We start from the raw sequence: 19213 nt of genomic DNA, 5'->3' as shown, positions 1-19213 counted from the left end.
TAAATACCCATGAGTCCATACTGGTATAAATAAATGATTGAATAAATAATTGGGGGGGGGGAAGGCACCAATCTTCCTTATAGAAGCTGAGGGAATAATAATAAAAGTAGGGGACATCCCTGGTGGTCCAGTGGTTAAGAATCTGCCTTCCAATGCAGTGGACACAGGTTCGACCCCTCTTGGGGGAACTAAGATCCCACATGCCATGGGGCAACTAAGCCTGCCTGCTCTAGAGCCCATGCGCCACAACTAGAGAGCCCTGGCACTCTGCAACTACTGAGCCCTCGCGCTCTGCAACTATTGAACCTGCATGCTCTAGAGCCTGTGCACCACAACTAGAGAGAAGCCTGCGCACCACAACGAAGAGCCTGCGTTCCACAATGAAAGATCCTGCGTGCTGCAACGAAGACCCCGCAACTAAGACCTGACGCAGAGAAATAAATAAACAAGCAAATAAATAAAAATAATAAAGGTAGAAGGAATGAGGGAGGGAAATAGAAAATCATCATCACACAATTACCACAGTAATCATTGCAGCAAGCAAGATCTACCAATGGATGCTAAAATTCATGGATGAAACTTGAAGGAGAAATAGGACTTTTGCCTACCCTAAAGGTATCTCTCCTAAAATATTTATTCAGTACTGGCAGTTTTTAAATATATGTCCACAAATTATTTGATGTGCCTCCCTCCAGGAGGTGGAGCTTAATTCCCCTCGTTGGGTGTAGGCTGGATTTAGTGACTCACTTATGAGGAAGAAAGAATGGAAAGGGGACAAGTAAACTGGCACTGAAGAAACCTGGCAGATACCACCTCAATCAAGTGATCAAGTTTACCATCAATAGTGATAAGTCATGTGCATGTCACGGGCTCTTGATGTGATGTGATGACACTCGCACCTCTCTGGCATCGTCTCCAAAACCCATAACCTCCATCTAATGAGGAAACATCAAGTGATTGTCCCAAATGGAGGGACAGGACATTCTACAAAAGTCCTGACCAGTATACTTCAAAAGTGTTAAGGTCATGAGAAAGCATGACCAAGAAACTGGCACAGTTTAGAGGAGTCTAAGAAGACATGATAACCAAATGAAATTTGATGTCCTAGATGGGATCCTGAACCAAAAAAGGACATCAGGGCTTCCCTGGTGGTGCAGTGGTTGAGAGTCCGCCTGCCGATGCAGGGGACACGGGTTCGTGCCCTGGTCCGGGAGGATCCCACATGCCGTGGAGTGGCTGGGCCCGTGAGCCATGGCCGCTGAGCCTGTGCGTCTGGAGCCTGTGCTCCACAACGGGAGAGGCCACAACAGTGAGTGGCCCGCAAAAAAAAAAAAAAAAAAAAGGACATCAGAGTGTTCTTTTTTGGGGAAATTCATATTAAGCCTGCAGTTTAGTGAATAGTATTATACCAACAATGGTTAATCTCTTAGTTGTGACAAATGTGCCATGGCTAGGCAAGATGTTAACATTTGGGGCACTTGGGTGAAGGGTAGACAAGAATTCTTTGTACAAATTATCTGCAATTATCTTAGTCTGTTCGAGCTGCTATAACAAAAATACTATAGACTGGGTAGACTTACAACAAACATTTATTTCTCACAGTTCTGGAGGCTGAAAAGTCCAAGATCAAGGCACTGGCAAATCTGGTGTCTGGTGAGAGTCCACTTCCTGGATTGTAGACAGTGCCTCCTTGCTGTACCCTCATATGGCAGAGAGAGAGACATAGAGAGAGAGAGAGAGAGAGAGAGGCAGACAGAGAGCTCGAAAGCTCCCTTATACGGGCACTGATTCCATTCATAAAGGCTCCACCTGCTTAACCTAATTATCTCGCAAAGGCCCCAACTCCTAATACCATCAAATTGTGGGGGGTTAGGGCTTCAACATTTGAATTTCAGGGGGACACAAGCACAGTCCATAGCACAGACCTGTAAATCAAAAAATTCTTCAAAATAAAATGTTTTTAAGGAGTTTAAAAGTTTTTAAAGGGGGAAAGGTCATTATGGCTGTGATGGTGTCTTGAATTCAGATGGTAGTAGCAGAAAGAGAAAAGTGGTCATATGCAGAGATGAGGGGCGATGCTCATGGATTGGATATTGGGGTGGAGGCGAGAAGGGAGTTAAGTCAGTGACTTCCTTAAGCAAGATGAAGGAAACCAGACAGGGAGTCTCCCTCATCCCCTTTCCAGAGCCCCACCTGCCCCAATGGAAGAGACCTTGTATCCGTTACCCATTGTTGTATAATAAACGACACCAAAAACAGTGGTATAAAATTACAATGATCATTTAGTATTATTATCTCTCAGTCCTAAGTGTCGGTTGGGCTCAGCTGGGCAGTTCTCACTTGAGGTCGCTCATGCAGTCAGATGGTACCTGGGGCCGGAGTCACCTTGAAGGCTTTCTCATGCCTCATGCTGTCTGTCAGCAAATGCTGTCTGTCAGCCAGGACAGAGCAGAGTGGTCTGTCCAAGTGTCTTGGGCTTCCTCACAGCATGGTGGAGGGGTTCCAAGGGCAAGTCCTATGAGAGAGAACTAGAAGCAATCTGTATCACCTTTCATGATCTAGGCTCAGAAGTGGCATTGTATAACATCTACCAAACTCTATTGATTGCATTAGTCACGAAGGTTCACCCAGATTCAAGGGGATGGGACATAGAATCCACCTCTTAATGGGGGAATGGAAGGACATATTGTAAGAAAATCATGTGGTCCCAAAATTTAAATAACTATGCAGTAAAGGTTTTTTTTGTGTGTGTTTTTTTTTTTGCGGTACACAGGCCTCTCACTGTTGTGGCCTCTCCCGTTGCGGAGCACAGGCTCCGGATGCGCAGGCTCAGCGGCCATGGCTCACGGGCCCAGCCGCTCCGCGGCATGTGGGATCTTCCCGGACCGGGGCACGAACCCGTGTCCCCTGCATCGGCAGGCGGACTCCCAACCACTGCGCCACCAGGGAAGCCCTAAAGTATTAATATATTTTTTAAAAGCACATGGCATTTGAGTTATTGTTACGGCCACCTTTGGAAATTACAATCTGCCATAGTCATCTTATCAAATGTTGATAAATGTGAATTATCAGATATTGAATATACAAAATAATAATTTTAAATACATGTATATGCCTTGTATAAGAATAAAAATTTTACCAATATCCTTGAAGATTCCATTATCTTTATTCCTCCTCAAGGTAACAATATTCTGGAATTTTGTTCTATCACTCTCATATGTTTATATCCCTAAATAATATATTATTTGTTTTGCCTGTTTTGTACTTTTATATAAATGGATTCATAATGGTGGGGGTCTCCTATGACTTGCTCTTTTCACTCGACAATATGCTCTTATGATTCATCCATATTGTGAGTAGTTGGGGATGCATTTATTTTCACTACCATATAGTAAATGCCCCATGATTGATTTACTCATAGTCCTGCTGGTGGAAAGTGCAGCTATTTCCAGTTTGAGGGCTATCATGATCAGTGCTTCTATGAGCCTTTTTGTACACAGGGTTCCCAGGGAACCTGTGCAAGACTTTATCTGAGGCGCATACATTGGAGTGGAGTTACTAGTATGTGTCAAATTGTTTCTCCAAAGTGGTTGTGCCAATCTACACCTGTAGCAACAATGTATGAGCATTCCAGTTGCTCTACATCTGCAGCAACACTTGACATAGTCAGACTTCTTCAGACGTGTCCTTTACCAGGTCAGAAACACAGCACTGATGTGTCATTCATCCCTGCTGGGAGTATCCCAATCAAGAAAGGTATCCGTATTCTAGTTATAAAAAGGTGTGACCTCCCTTAGGAAGCCTCCTCCCCCAAGCTTGGTGCCCTCTCTGTGTTTCCTTCTCCCACAATGGCATTGTTACTGCTTCCGTGGACTTGTGGTTGACACACATTTAAGATATGTAGATTCTACTGAATGTGTAGAACCTACAGAAAAACATGGTAGCTTCCGAGGAGGGGTCCACCTGCTGGGGTGGTGGCAAGCATGGGATCAGAAGAAGGATACAAGATGCCCTCATGAAGCCACTATTAATTACTGTGGCCAAACCTGTATGCAAACTAATACAATATGTACAAAACATTTCTTTTTAATAAATATACGCAATTTGTATACATATTGTATATAGTATATACACATTTCATATACATTTTGTATTCCAGTGTACTTAAGTTTTTTATATATACATATATAAATACATTCGTTTCATTGTATTTAAGTTGTTTTTTTTTTTTTAACTTTTTGGCCACACCACGCAGTATGTGGGATCTTAGTTCCCCAATCAGGGATCAAACCCGTACCCCCTGCACTGGAAGTGCAGAGTCTTAACCACCGGACTGTCAGGGAGGTCTGTACTTAAATTGTATGTGTATGTGTATGCATATATATTACACACATATTTGTAACAAGTACAATTTATTAAAGAAACCACCACTTAAGCTTGCCTATTTGTAGTAAAAAAAAATTTTATCACATTTAAAAATTGTGGTAAAATGTATATAACATAAAATCTACCATCTTACGGCTTCCCTGGTGGCGCAGTGGTTGAGAGTCTGCCTGCCGATGCAGGGGACACGGGTTCGTGCCCCGGTCCAGGAAGATCCCACATGCCGCAGAGCGGCTAGGCCCGTGAGCCATGGCCACTGAGCCTGCGCGTCCGGAGCCTGTGCTCCGCAACGGGAGAGGCCACAACAGTGAGAGGCCCGCGTACCGCAAAAAAAAAATTTACCATCTTAGCCATTTTTAGGTGTACAATTCAGTGGCATTAAGTAAATTCATATCATTGTGCAACCATCACTACCTCCATCTCGAGAACTTTTTCATCCCTCCAAACAGTACCTCTGTCCTTACTAAACATCTCTTCCCATTCCCCCTTCCCCAGCCCCTGGCCACCACTGTTCTACTTTCTGTCTCTATGAATTTGAAACTCTAAGGACCTCAAATGAATGGAATCATAAAGTATTTGTTCTTTTGTCACTGGCCTATTTCACTTAACATAATGTCCTCTAGTTCATCCATGTTGTAGCATGTGTCAGAATTTCCTTCCTTTCTAGGGCTGAGTAATATTTCATTGTGTGAATATATCACATTTTGTTTATCCATTCAGCCACCGATGGACACTTGACTATTGTGAATAGTGGTGTTATGAACATGGTGTGCAAATATCTGTTCGATTCCCTGTTTTGGTTTTTTTTGTTTTGTTTGTTTTTTGTTTTGGTGTATAGCCAAAAGTGGAATTGCTGGAACATAATTTTATGTTTAATTTTTTGAGGAACTGCCATACTGTTTTCCACAGCAGCTGTACCATTTTACATTCCTCCCAGTGCTCAAGTGTTGCAATTTCTCTACAACCTCGTCAACACTTGCTATCTTCTGGTTTGTTTGTTTGATCCAAGCCAACTTAATGGGTGCAATCATTTGATTTTTAATAAGTATTATATTCACACGATTGAAAATTCAGCAGGAGGAAGACATAGAATGGGCAGTAAGCACATAAAAAGTTACTCAACATTATTAGTCATTAAGGGAAAGCAAATAAAGTCACAATGATGTACCACTACACATTCACTAAAATGGCTAAAATGAAACAGACTGACTACACTAAGTGTTGGCAAGGATGTGGAGGAACTAGGACTCTCTTAGACTGCTGGTGGGAGTGGAAAATGACACAACCACTTTGGAAGACAGTTTGGCAGTTTCTTAAAAAGTTAAATGTACACTTACCATACAATCCAGCCACTTCACTCCTACATATTTACCAAAGTTTCTAAAAGACATATGTTTGGGACTTCCCTGGTAGTCCAGTGGCTAAGACTCTGTGCTCCCAATGCAGGGGGCCCAGGTTCCATCCCTGGTCAGGGAACTAGATTCCACATGCTGCAACTAAAGATCCTGCATGCTGCAACGAAGATCTCGCGTGCTGCAACTAAGGCCTGGCACAGCCAAATAAATAAATATTTTTAAAGACATATGTTTATTCAAAGATTCATATATGACTGTCCACAGCAGCCTTATTTGTATCATCCAAAAATGGGAAACAAGCCAAAAGTCCATCAACATGTGATTAAAAAAAGTTGGTCTATCCATTCACTGGATACTATCAAGTAATAGAAAAGAACGAATGATGGTACACGTAAAACTATGTTTTACGTCAATTATATCTTAATTTAAAAAATAAAGATAATTTTAAAAAAACCACTATGGTTACATTTGACAACATGGATAAACCTTGCTACCAAATGGAAGAAGTCAGACAACAAAAAGTACACACTCTATGATTCCATTTATATTAATTTCTAGAAATTGCAGCCTAATCTATGGTGACAGCAGACCAGTGGTTGCCTGGGGTGGGGAGTAAAGGGAGGGAGGGAGAGAAGGCTGACAAAGGGGCATGAAGATACTTTTGGGGGTGATGGAAACGTTCACTAAACCATGGTGATGGTTTCATCACAGGTGCATCCATGTTGAGTTTTGAAATGATGAGTTTTTTTTGAATTGAAGTATATTTGATTTACAATGTTGTGTTAATTACTGCTGTACAGCAAAGTGATTTAGTTATACATATATACACATTCTTTTTTAAAATATTCTTTTTTATTATAGTTTATCACAGGATATTGAATATAGTTCTCTGTGCTCTACAGGAGGACCTTGTTGCTTATCCATTCTATATAAAAGCTTCCATCTGCTAACCCCAGCCTCCATTCCATCCCTCCTCCAACCCCCTCCCCTTTGGCAACCACCAGTCTGTTCTCTATGTCTGTGAGTCTGTTTGTGTTTCATAGATAGGTTCATTTGTGTCGTATTTTAGATTCCACACATAAGTGATATCATATGGCATCTGTCTTTCTCTTTCTGACTTACTTCACTTAGTATGATAGTCTCCAGTGGCAGAAATGAGTTTTGACTCATGTATGCTTTAAATATTTTCATTTTTATTGTATGTCATCTATATCTCAATCAAATTTTTTATTCAACAGATATACAAGGATATTTGGTGGCAAGCCCCCTCTCCTCTCAGCACTGCCACCCAGTTCTCCCCTCAGAGACAGCCAACTTATGAAAATGTTTAGTTTATGAAAATGATCGCTATTGTTAGCCTGGCTCTGCAACTTTTTTTTTTCTTCACGAGATTAGCTCAACTCACACTAATCCATATAGTGGTTTGAATGGTGATCCACAAAAAGATGTGCTGACGTCCTAACCCCCAGAACATGTGAGTATGACCTTATTGGGAAAAAAAGATATACTTAAATGAAGGATTGTGAGATTATCCTGGATTAACCAGGTGTGCCCTAAATCCAATGACCGGCGTCCTTAAAAGAGACAGAAGAGGAGAAACACAGACACACACACAGAGAGAAGAAAAGGCCACGTGGAAACTGAGGCAGAGATTTGCGTGATGCAGCTACAAACTCAGGAACAGCAAGGATTGCCAGCAACCACTAGAAACTGGAAGAGAGACAAAGTAGTCTCCGAACGGAACCAACCCTGCCAACACCTCGACTTTGGACTTCTAGCCTCCACAAGTCCAAATAAATAATTTGGACTTCTGAAACGAATCTGTTGATGTTGTTTAAAGCCATCCAGTTTGTGGTCATGGGTTACAATGGCCACAGGAAATGAATACAATATGTGTAGAGTCCCTTGTGCGTCCTAGATCTTGCTGTCTATTATTTTAATAGGACATTTTTTTTTTTGTCTGTTTATCTATTCCCCTCCTACGGGATTTTTCTCACTCGCTCACACAACACATGTTCATGGATCACCTGGCACTCAAGACGCACTGTTCTAGGTTTGGGGAGACATTGGTGCCCACCTCCATGCAGCTAATATTCAGGTGGGGACCAGTGGGCAGAAATATAAATTAGGATGTGAGAAATGCCAGGAAGAAAAATAAGGCAGGGAAGAGGAAACAGAGTCAAAAAAATTGCTTCTGATCAGGGGATTTGGTTGGGGGGGGGGGGTTCTCTGCGGAAATGAAGTTGCCAGCCTTGTGAGATGGAGAGCAAGAGAGAATTCTTATTCCAGTTAACGCGCCTGCAGGGAACGTCCCTGTGCCTACGTGTTGGGGCTGTGTAAGAAGAGATGGCTGGTCCTTGGGTGTCGCAGAGAGGGTAATATTCCTAATATTCCACTTGCTTCTCTTCGCCAGCCCGGTGCCCCGTCCAGCCCCTCGTCGATTTCTCCCTTCCTTGCGGTCACGCAGGACCACGTGACTAATCCTTGCCAATGAGACGTGAGCAGGAGGGTAGAGGGGCCCTTCAGAGTGGAAGCCCTGAAAAAGTGTTGGGGAGTCTCTCTCTTCAACTGCGCCAGCCACGCAGTGCGGTCTCTGTTGGACTGGATCGCAGAGTGACTGTGACTCCGAGGCCCCTGCTGCTGATCTATCGAGATCGCGGTGTGGGGATGACCGACTCTGATGTTAGTCACTAACTGTTGGGGTTGTTTGCTGTGTGGAATGATCTTGCCTGCCCAGTATACACGTATATACATTTGACCGTTGAACAGTGTGAGGGTTTGGACGCTGACCCTCTGCATAGTCAAGAATCCGTGTATAAGTTTACAGTTGGCCCTTCAAATCCAAGTTTCCAGATCTACAGATTCAGCCCACCATGGTGTGGTACTGTAGCACAAATTTAGTGAAAAAAAATCCATGTATAAGTGGACGCATGCAGTTCAAGGAAATATATATATATACACACACACACACATATATAAAATGTGCGTGCGTATATATATAAAATACGTGTATATATAGTATATATGGACATATATAATACAGTTGCTATATATATCCTTTTACATATATATGTATGTGTATCCTTTTATGTATTTATATAAAATCTATATAAATGAAAGGAGATTTATCACGAGGAATTGACTTAAGTGATTATGGAGGATGAGAAGCCCCACAAGCTGCTGTCTGGAAGCAGGGGACCCGGGAAGGCTGGTGGCATAATTCCAGTCTGAGGCCTGAGAACCAGGGGAGCCGATGGCGCACATCCCAGTCCTGGGGCAAGAGAAGACCGATGTCCCAGCTCAAGCAGGCAGGCAGGACAAGAGAAAAGGGGTGAGTTCCTCCTTCCTCCGTCTTTCATTCTGTTCAGAGCTGCTGTAGATTGGATGATGCCCAGGCACAATGGGGAGGGTCACTGAGTTTACTGAGTCCACTGATACCCATGCTAAGCTCCTCTGGAAACATCCTCACAGATGTGCCCAGAAAGAATGTTTAATCTGGGGGGTCCCATGACCCAATGCAATGTTATCATATGATTTTATATTTCACACATTGAACCATCACCAGCGAGTATGTGGCAGGTACATCTGTAGTTTTACCAGATACTTTCAGGTTCCTTTCTGACCCTCCTTCTCCATGGCCATCGCGGGCTTCTCTTCTGCCCACCCCTCAAGCATAAGCATCCCTCGGGGGTCTCCCTTGGACTCCCTTCTGTTTTCCTTCTAGACTTTCTCCTTGGTGAATATAATCCATGCCGTGTCTCTACAGTGAGGTGAGAGGAGGGGAGGGAATTCCCTGGTGGGCCAGTGGTTAGGACTCTGCGCTTCCACTGCAGGTAGTGTGGGTTCAATCCCTAGTCAGGCACAGCCAAAAAAAAAAAAAAAAAGAGAAAAAAGAAAAGAAAAGAAAAGGGTGGTGGGGGAGAGAAGAAATAAAAGAGACAGAAATGGTGGCTTAAACAAGAGAGATACCTCTTTTTCACGCCTGGTCAAAATGACTGGCGCTGGTTGTTTGGAAAAGCCTGAAATTCCAGGGGCTGCTTTGATATCTTTGAGTCTCGTAGGGCCTCAAAGGTCTAACTGTGTTTCCCTGCTTTTGTCAGATATGCGTCCCCACCCCCAACCACCTGACTTGTTTCTCTATCAGCCAGACCAGCCACACCCCATGTGGTCCTCGACCTAATGGGTTTCATCTCTCTGCCAGACTGAGAAATTATTCAAACAAGACAATCACATCCTCTGATGGGAACCAGAGGTCACCCCTCCCTTTTGTCACCACCAAGCCCATCTCCCACAGCCCCTGCTTCTTGGTTCAGCTGCTGAGTGTACCCCCAACCATGTGGCTCAGTGCCCTCCTCCAATTCTGGCCTGTGAATGTGACTAACTAATCATCAGATGATGTCATCTATCCATATTAGGTGTCATGTGTTTGGCCATCTTGTACTATTTAGAGCATGTGATTCCTCTTTCACCAACGGGGTCAATAGGAGGTGATCAAAACACCGGTCAGTCCATGGGTAGCACAGCCTTCCATGGTATGTGAGACCCAGGTTCCTGCTATCTTGTTGCTCCACCGTTCAAGGCCTCTAGTCCCAAGGCAATGTCATGGCCCAAAATGGCTGATGGAGTTCCAGCCATCACATCTACATTCCATCAGTAGGAAACAGAAAAGCACCCCCCTTTCCTCAAAGTTGTACATACCACTTCTGCTTACATATGGCCACATCCACCTGCAAGGGAGCCTAGGAAATGTAGTTCTTTATTCTAGACAGCCATATGCCTGTCTAAGTATCAGTAATTTTATGGACTGGGTCCAGATCCTGAGGGGCTTATCAGCCCGATGAAGGCTGACTGAGGAATTTGACCTTAGCCTGTGTCTCAAGGCTGGATGCCATCATAGGATGAGGAGGGGCAGGCCCAAGGTGTGCCTTGGGATCATTAACTGCTACTGACTTAAGACCCCTCCTTTCCTCTTCTAATTGGGAAAAAACTACATTTTCCATCAGCTTCTTGCTCCCTCCTACATCAACCCTGCCTCTTCTTCCCACCAACCAAAATAAGACCAGATTGCTGCACTAGCTTCCCACGGTGTTACTGCAACCCGCTGACTCCACAGTCATCCCTACTCTGAGATCAGAGCCTCAGGGAAACCAAGAGACACCAACAGCCCTTCCCCATGCAAACTTCCCCACACATACAGACACAATTCTGCATGTATTTCATAAAGGTGTACTAAATGCTGATTCTGCCAGGCTCTACATTGGTGGACCATACTCCTTTGCTGTCCCTGCAGAACTCCCTCCTGGGCAGGGCAGGGCAGTGGAGGACTGAGCTGGGCTGGGCAGAGCTGGGCTGGGCTGGACTGGGCTGGGCACTGCAGAGTGTAGAGAAGGGAGTTTGTTGCAGGAAGATAAGGCCAGTGGGTCATTTACAAGAGTGGTGATTACGTTCCTAGCCAATCAGCACATTCCATCTCTCTGTGGCCACAGGGACTGATTCCAGATGGACATGTGGCCAGAGCTAAGCCAATGACATATAACCTTGGGGCTTTCAGCAGGACTAAAGCTGGAGCTATCTTGGCACTGCACAGAGAATCCTGCCAGTAGAGCTGAGAGGTAGACAGAGACTCCATCCTTAAGGTGTCATCCAGTCCCTGGATCCAGCTATGCCTGAAGGACAGCCCCTCAACCTTTCCATTCATGAGTTAATAAGTACCCTTGTTTGTATTAGTTAGTTTGGCTTCGATTCTCTACCCTTCGCAACTTTAAGAGGCCTGCCAGAAACTCACACAGCTTGTTTCTCATTGCCACTTCCCTGGGGCTAGGATCAGTGCAGTAGTTCAGTAACTCTGTGGGGCTGGCCGCATTACGCGGCTAGGGAGACTAAGGGGTCTTCTACACAATGTCCAAGCTAGCAGTGGTCAGTCCCACAGGGAGAGCCTGGAGTGGGCCCATTGTTCTCTTCTGGTCAAAGCTAACACACGTCTTCTGTCCTAGCCCTGAGGGACCCCTCTCCTGAGGCCACACAGTCCTGGGAAACGTGGTCAAATGAGTACATTTTTGGGTCCAAGTTTCCTCCTCTGTGGAAGAGGGATTAATAATACAGACACCCTCTGTCTCCATCATTCTTCCACATCTTAGTCCCTTCTTCCTTCCCACCTGATATACTTCACTTCCATCACCCCATGGCTTGACCCCCCCCACAAGCCCCCTGTAGTTGGTGCTGTCTGGGGCCTACCATGCCCCCCTCTGGCCTCACCAGCAGGCATGTAATATCTTTTAGGGATGGAGTCTACTCTACCCAAACTGCCAGGGAATTCAGATACCTTTGGGGCAGCTCTCAACCAGTGACTGATGGAGGGAGTTGGAGGATCAATACCCCAGCTCTCTCACCCCTCGGGTGAGATGACTCTGATCCCCCAGGGTTCCCCAGCGAGACTGAGCCCCAGATGCCTATAGTGGGAATTTGCTTAATTACAAGAGTGACCAAACTATCCCAATGTGACCAGGACTGAGGGTTCCCCAGATGCAGGATTTTGAGAGCTAAAGTTGGCAAGTTCCAGGCAAGTTGATTACCCCAGTGATAACGCATCGATTCATGACTGTTCCCTTCCTTCTCTCTGCCACATCCCTGCTCCCCTACAGCTGCTGTCTCCCAGACAAATACACTCAGTCCTCATCTCAATCTGTTTCTGAGAGACCCCAATCTCCTTCATGCCCTCTGAGCAGCCCATCAGCCACTCCAACCCAAGCTGAGCACTTGTGGGGCAGATGCTGTGCTGGGAACTTTCGGCCCACTACCTGCCTTTGCCTTGTGACCGCCTTTTGAGGAGAGGGTCTTCTGTCAGCTGCATTTTATGCATTGGAAAGCTGAGGGTTGACAGGAAAATGACTTCTCTGAAGTCTCACGGGTAAGTGGCGTGTCTCGGGGGATCGGACCTGGGGCAGAGACGGGCTTCCTCACCCCTCAGCACACACTTCCGCTCTGCGGTTGAGGGCCTGGCATGTGCTGGGCACCGTCTCACCCCCTTCTTTTTTTTTTTGCAGTACGCGGGCCTCTCACTGCTGTGGCCTCTCCCGTCGCGGAGCACAGGCTCCAGACGCACAGGCTCAGCGGCCGTGGCTCACGGGCCCAGCCGCTCCGCGGCATGTGGGACCTTCCCGGACCGGGGCACGAACCCGCGTCCCCTGCATCGGCAGGCGGACTCTCAACCACTGCGCCACCAGGGAAGCCCTCACCCCCTTCTTATGCATGATTTCATTTAATCCTTACACCACTCCCGGGAGGCGAGGCAACTATTCCCCCACTTTGCAGAGCGGGAAACCAAGGCCTGGAGAGGTGGCGGAGCCCAGGTTCAAGCCCAGGCAGGCTGCCACTGAGCGCACATCCTTAACCACCAGGCTGGTGCCTCAATACGTGTAATTTCCTTTTGGGCGGCGGCTGTGGCTATTTGGGGATGGGGGAGCCTGGCTGCCAGTGAGGCCAGCTGGCGGGGGGGTGGGGGGAGGAGGGGCCCAGATGGCAGACCTGGCTGGGAGCCCACAGACCGGTGTCTGGACTGGCAGGCTGAGCCCAGGCCTGCCCTGACCCATCATTGCCAGCGCCGGTTCCTTGGGGACCCTCCTGTGCCCTGAAGCATCCTCCACTCCTCTGCCCCCACCTCTACTCCTGCGGTTGGCCCAAATACCAGACAGGGCAAATCTCAGCTTTCCCCCAAACATTCCTCGCTCCTGTGGCCCGGCCCAGGCTGGCCGAGGTTACGCAAGCAGAGCTGGGGAGGCGGCGGGGGCGGGGGGGGGGGGGGGGGGGGGGGGCGCGGAGGATGGGGGGGAGGTGGGTGGGACAGAGGGGACAGGCTGGCCTGTCCTCATCACCCCATCCGGTGCCTGCCTGCCCTCCGCAGGGCGGGGAAAGGGTGGGCCAGCTCCCCTGAGCCCCTGGGAGAACAGGCTGGCGGGGGGGAGAGTGGCCAGCGCCAAGAGATGGGGGGCGGTGGCGGCCACAGCAGAACCTCCAGGAGGTGACCGCCTGCTTTCCATTAGGGAACCCTGGTCAGCAGTTCCGGCAAGACGGCAGACCTGGGGCTGGCTATGGTAAGTTGGGGCAGGGGAGGGTCTGAGGGTGGGGCCTGCCTGCCCGCCCCCCTCCATGCGGGGATGCTCCTGTCGCCATGGTGACCCGGTGCCCAGCCTGGGGACACCCTGAGCCGTCCCTCAACTCCCAGTGGCTGAGCCTACTGCTGTTGCCCCTGCTGCTGCCTGGGCCCCCGCCCGCCCTCGGCATGGAGGACGCCTCGTTCCCCCACCTGGGGGAGAGCTCGCAGCCCCCGCCCCGGGCCTGCCCCCCACGCTGCTCCTGCCCCCGGGCTGACACAGTGGACTGTGCCGGCCTGGACCTTCGGGTGTTCCCGGACAACATCACCAGGGCAGCTCAACACCTCTCCCTGCAGGTGGGGCCTGGGGTGGGGGTGCAGGGTAGCTCCCAGGGGAAGCGGGGAGCCTGGGGAGTGGTTGGGTTGAGAGTGATGGGGTGTGGGGTCCACGTGCAGCGGTGAGGCATTGGGCGTGAGGGTCTTGGCACTGATGCGAGTCGGCCTTGAAGAGGGTGCAGGGCCCTGTGTGTCCGGTGAGAGGAGGTGGGGGCACAGATATTGGAAGTGGGAGGGGCTGAGGGTTTAGGGGTGTCGGGGAAGTCAACGTCTGGTGATTACGGGGTTGCTTGGGGTCAGCGTGGCGGGGCATTTGAGATCAACTGTAGGGGTGCATGGGGCGCTGGGGGCCACTCTCTTTTTGGTTACAGGGTTGTTCCGAGGTAATAAGGCATTTGGGATCGAGTAGAGGGTGATGGGGTGTCAGAGCTCACTGCTGAGGCTGACGGGAAGCTGAGAAGCAGGGCCCAGGGTCACGGGGGTCAGGGTGTGAGTGCCCCGCTCCCTGCCCCACAGAACAACCAGCTCCAGGAGCTCCCCTACAACGAGCTGTCACGCCTTAGCGGCTTGCGGACCCTCAATCTCCACAACAACCTCATCTCCTCCGAGGGTGAGGGGGACGATGGGAGGCGGCCCCTCCCCACCACGGTCCCCGCCACCCTCTCCCTCCCCAGCTCGGTCTGTGGGCAGGTCTGCGGCTGTTCCCAGCACTGCCCTTTGCTGAGCAGGATGGAAGCTCAGGGGATGGGGGGCAGGGGCTGTGGCTTTTGAGGATGTGGGGGGCGGGGCCTGGAGGAGCCTCTGCCAGTCCCTGGCTGGGTGGGAGCACAGACTCCGCCCTGCCCCCACCCCACACCAGCGGTCCCCTCACTGCCCGCCTCATTCACAGGCCTGCCTGACGAGGCCTTTGAGTCCCTCACGCAGCTGCAGCACATCTACGTGGCCCACAACAAGGTGAGCCCCCCTCACACAGACACACACACACACACACACACACACACACACACGGGGTGCAGCCGGGCTGGGGTCCCATAGCGCAGAGGGTAGATGGGACAGCGGGCGGCGGGGTGCAGGAGCGGGGCCACAGGACCAGTGCAACTCTACTCCCACAGCTCTCTGTGGCCCCCCAGTTTCTGCCCCGCTCCCTCCGTGTCGCTGATCTGGCTGCTAACGAAGTGACGGAGATCTTCCCGCTCACCTTTGGGGAGAAGCCTGCGCTCAGGTAGCCCCTGGCCCAGCCCAGGCCCCAGGGGTCTCAGATATGCCTGGGGTCACTCCCCACCTTGGGGGGGGGTCTGGTGGGGAGACAGGGCCCTGGATGCTCTGTTTGGAGAACTCAAGACTGAAGCAGAGACCACGTACGCTCACACACACACACACACACACACTCTCACACTGAAGGTGGCTGGGGTGCGGGGCGGTGGGGAGGCCAGGGCGGGGCTGGTGGCCGGAGCCTGGCTCCCCTCAGGTCCGTGTACCTCCACAACAACCAGCTGAGCAATGCGGGCCTGCCGCCCGACGCCTTCCACGGCTCCCAGGCAGTCGTCACCCTCAGTCTCTCCAGCAACCGGCTCAGCTATGTGCCGCCCAGCCTGCCGTCCTCGCTGGAGCGGCTCCACCTGCAGGTGCCCCTCCTTCCCCTCACCATCCCCGGGTCCCCACCTCCCTGGGCTCCCTGCACCTCTCTCCTGCGACACCCCGACACCTCCTTGTTATTCCAGTAGTCAGAAATGTCTCTGAGTCCCTTCCACTGGCACTGGTCGCTCACAAGCTCTCTGTGGGCAGCCTTGCTCAAGCGAGCTCCTGGTCCCTTACTCAAGAGCCCTCTGTGGCTCCCCACTGCCCTCTGTCCCGGACCCTCTGTCTCATGCTCTGCTCCCTTCCCAGAACAACCTCATCTCCAAGGTGCCCCGAGGAGCCCTGAGTCGCCAGACCCACCTCCGGGAGCTCTACCTTCAGCACAACCAGCTGACGGACAGCGGCCTGCACGCCACCACGTTCAGGTGGGGCCTGGGGACAGGGGGTTCGGGGGTGCGGCCTCGTGCCGGCAGTAGGGGCTGAGGACTCAGCATCTGGGGGCCCCAGGCCTCCATCCCCCACCTCTGTATGACTCTTAACTCAAGGCCTCACTTGGTGAGCGCCTACAATGGGCCAGGCTCAGCCAGGCACCTGGCAGCATCCTTGTCTCCAACCACACCCTGGGCCTCAGTCCTACTACCCAACGACACGGCTGCCACATGAACATCTCAGACCCAGAACTCTGTCCTGGTCACCCCTACATTTAACCCTCAGGCTGGAATCTGCCCTGATCACCCCCAGGTTTACCTCCTACCCAGATCTCTCAAATCATCACCCCCAAGTTGGAATCTCCAGCTTACGTCTCTCGGGACCAGCCCTCAACACCCCCCACTCTGGGCGCCCAGCCCGACGCCAACCCTCTCTCTCCTGCCAGCAAGCTGCACGGCCTCGAGTACCTGGACCTGTCCCACAACCAGCTGGCCACGGTGCCCGCCGGCCTGCCGCACACCCTGGCCGTGCTGCACCTGGGCCGCAACCGCATCCGCTGGGTGGAGGCTGCCCGGCTGCGCGGCCTGCGAGGGCTGCGCTACCTGCTGCTGCAGCACAACCAGCTGGGGGCGGCGGGGCTGCCGGCCGGGGCACTGCGGCCGCTGCGGGGCCTGCACACGCTGCATCTCTACGGCAACGGGTTGGACCGCGTGCCCCAGGCGCTGCCCCGCCGCCTGCGGGCCCTGGTGCTGCCCCACAACCGCGTGACCACGCTGGGTGCCCGCGATCTGGCCGCCACGCCCAGCCTGGCTGAGCTCAACCTGGCCTATAACCGCCTGGCCAGCGCCTGTGTGCACCGCCGGGCCTTCCGCCGGCTGCGGGCCCTGCGCAGCCTCGATCTGGCCGGCAACCAGCTGACCCTGCTGCCCTCTGGCCTGCCCGCCAGCCTGCGCACCCTGCGGCTGCAGCGAAACCAGCTGCGGGCCCTCGAGCCTGAGCCGCTGGCCGGCCTGGACCAGCTTCAGGAGCTCTGCCTGGCGCATAACCGGCTGCGTGTGGGTGACATCGGGCCTGGCACCTGGCATGAGCTGCAGGCCCTCCAGGTCAGGGGTGGGCTGCTTGGCCACACTGAATGCCCGCAGGTGTCCCCACAGCCCCTCCACTCCCCGGCCGGCCTGCCCAGCAACTCCCCTGCAAGGCTCTGAGATGCCACAAAGAGAGCTCCCACTGCAGGCCAGCCCTGGGGTGGATAAGACAGATCCGGCCCCCAGGCCTTTGTCTGTGCTGCCCCTGCCACCTGGTCCTCCACGACCACCCCTCCACCTCCCCAGCCTCTAGCTCCTTCTGAGTGCTGTTGATGCCCCAGAATTCAGGCCATCTGTGGGTGCCGGGCGCTACTCTAGGCCCTGGAGATGCCACTGGGCACAGAGGACACAGCTCCTGGCCCCTGGCACAGACATCCTAGTTAGGGAGAGAGCAGTCAGCAAGAACCATAAGCAAACAGTCAGAAGGGCACGAGGAGGTAAAGGAAGGGCCATCTTTGCGAGGGATTAACTGAACCAACGGTTCCCACAGCAGGCAGGGACCCTGCCTGTCTGGGCCCCCACCGCCTAGAACAGGGCCTGCCCCAGAGGGGACTCAGTTTACCTCTGTTGAGGGCAGGATTTGGCAGTCACAAAGTAGCTGAGGGAGGGGGCAGAAGGACCGGGCTGGGAGGAGAGCAGTTTGGGGCTTGGCTAAACGGGTGGCCCGGGGCCTGGGGCCGCCACGGCGCCATCTCTGCCCGCCTGCCCAGGTGCTGGACCTCAGCCACAACGAGCTGTCCTTCGTGCCCCCCGACCTGCCTGAGGCCCTCGAGGAGCTGCACCTGCAGGGCAACCGCATCAGCCACGTGGGCCCCGAAGCCTTCCTCAGCACGCCCCGCCTACGTGCCCTCTTCCTCAGGTGCCCTGAGGGTGGCAGGGCCAGGGGGCTCCAGGTGGATAAGGGAGGGCTGTGGGGGACGTGAGCAGGCCTGGGGGGGCACCTCCCCTCAAAAACGCCCTCACGCCCACCTCTCGGTCCAGGGCCAACAGGCTTCACGTGACCAGCATAGCGCCCGAGGCCTTCCTGGGCCTCCCGCACCTTCGCGTGGTGGACACAACGGGTAACCCTGAGCCAGTCCTGGTCCAGCTGCCACCCACAGCCCCACGTCGGCCACGGGCAGAGGGCCCCTGAGCCTGGAGGGGCGCAGTAGAGCAGCCCAGACACCTGGGGCTCTGCTGGGCTGTGGACTAAGGAGACAGCGCCCAACCTGGGGCCTCGAGCTGGCTCTCTCAGGCCTGGAGAGCTGGGCCCGCCTAACCCACGCTGGCCAGGATGCTGGGACAGGGGTGCCACCTCGACACACAGGGAGCCCAGGGAGAGACTGAAGCGTGCAGCTCGCACACTGGGTGTGCAGGCAACTCCGACCCTGCTGGACACTCCCCCACTGCCCGTGCAGATGGACACAGCAACAATAAAGCCTAGCCCGGGACCTCCCTCGTCATCCAGTGGTTAAGACTCCGTGCTTCCACTGCAGGGGGCGCAGGTTCGATCCCTGGATGGGGAACTAAGATCCCACACGCCACACAGAAAGCCTAGCCCTTTCAAGTGTCCACCACCCGCCAGGTGCCCTTCAGCTTGTGGGAGGGGCTCTCGTCTTCCCTGCGTCCAGCAGAAGCAGCTGAAGCTCTGGGATGCTAAGTGGGTCAGGCAATTTGGCCCAGGTCCTGTGGCCAGTGAGCGGCAGGGCTGGCTGTCAAGGCCCTGAGACACACACGGGTCACCAGGCACCACCACGTATGACCTGACCACACGTGTAAACCCAGATACGCCCAAGGCCACCAGCTGAAGAGATACTCGCGGATGCCCCCAGGTGGGCCACAGACGCTCAGGACACGTGCACAGGCCTTCACACACGTCCTCGCAGCAAGTGTGCGCGGAGCACACATCCTTCACGGGCACACCCCCTGCCAGCCTGCTCCTCTCACAGACACCTCTCCATCAGCCCCCAGGGGAGCCG

The 19213-nt window shown here is 52.1% G+C and overlaps 1 protein-coding gene across 2 annotated transcripts; it reads left to right on the top strand.

Annotated features, from left to right (window-relative positions):
- The first annotated feature begins 13556 nt into the window (after positions 1–13556).
- On the top strand, positions 13557–18763 carry PODNL1 (podocan like 1). Of its 2 annotated transcripts, XM_027084970.1 has the most exons (9): positions 13855–14184; positions 14680–14773; positions 15053–15117; positions 15276–15385; positions 15632–15788; positions 16051–16166; positions 16616–17273; positions 17966–18114; positions 18237–18763. In XM_027084970.1, exons 1-9 carry the CDS (start codon positions 13906–13908, stop codon positions 18385–18387), a joined length of 1779 nt encoding a protein of 592 aa, XP_026940771.1. In that variant the 5' UTR covers positions 13855–13905; the 3' UTR covers positions 18388–18763. The 2 variants fall into 2 exon arrangements, with proteins under 2 accessions (XP_026940770.1, XP_026940771.1); XM_027084969.1 differs by lacking the exon at positions 18237–18763 and adding an exon at positions 13557–13828 and having other exon boundaries at positions 13960–14184; positions 16616–18084.
- Positions 18764–19213: the final 450 nt, after the last annotated feature.

Source organism: Aethalodelphis obliquidens, unplaced genomic scaffold (genome assembly GCF_003676395.1).
Source record: "Aethalodelphis obliquidens isolate GAN/ISIS:26980383/991018 unplaced genomic scaffold, ASM367639v1 scaffold53, whole genome shotgun sequence".
NCBI classification, from domain to species: Eukaryota; Metazoa; Chordata; class Mammalia; order Artiodactyla; family Delphinidae; genus Aethalodelphis; species Aethalodelphis obliquidens.
The sequence above is the reverse complement of the archived record's forward strand: the minus strand, read 5'-3'. Positions and strand labels throughout refer to the sequence as shown.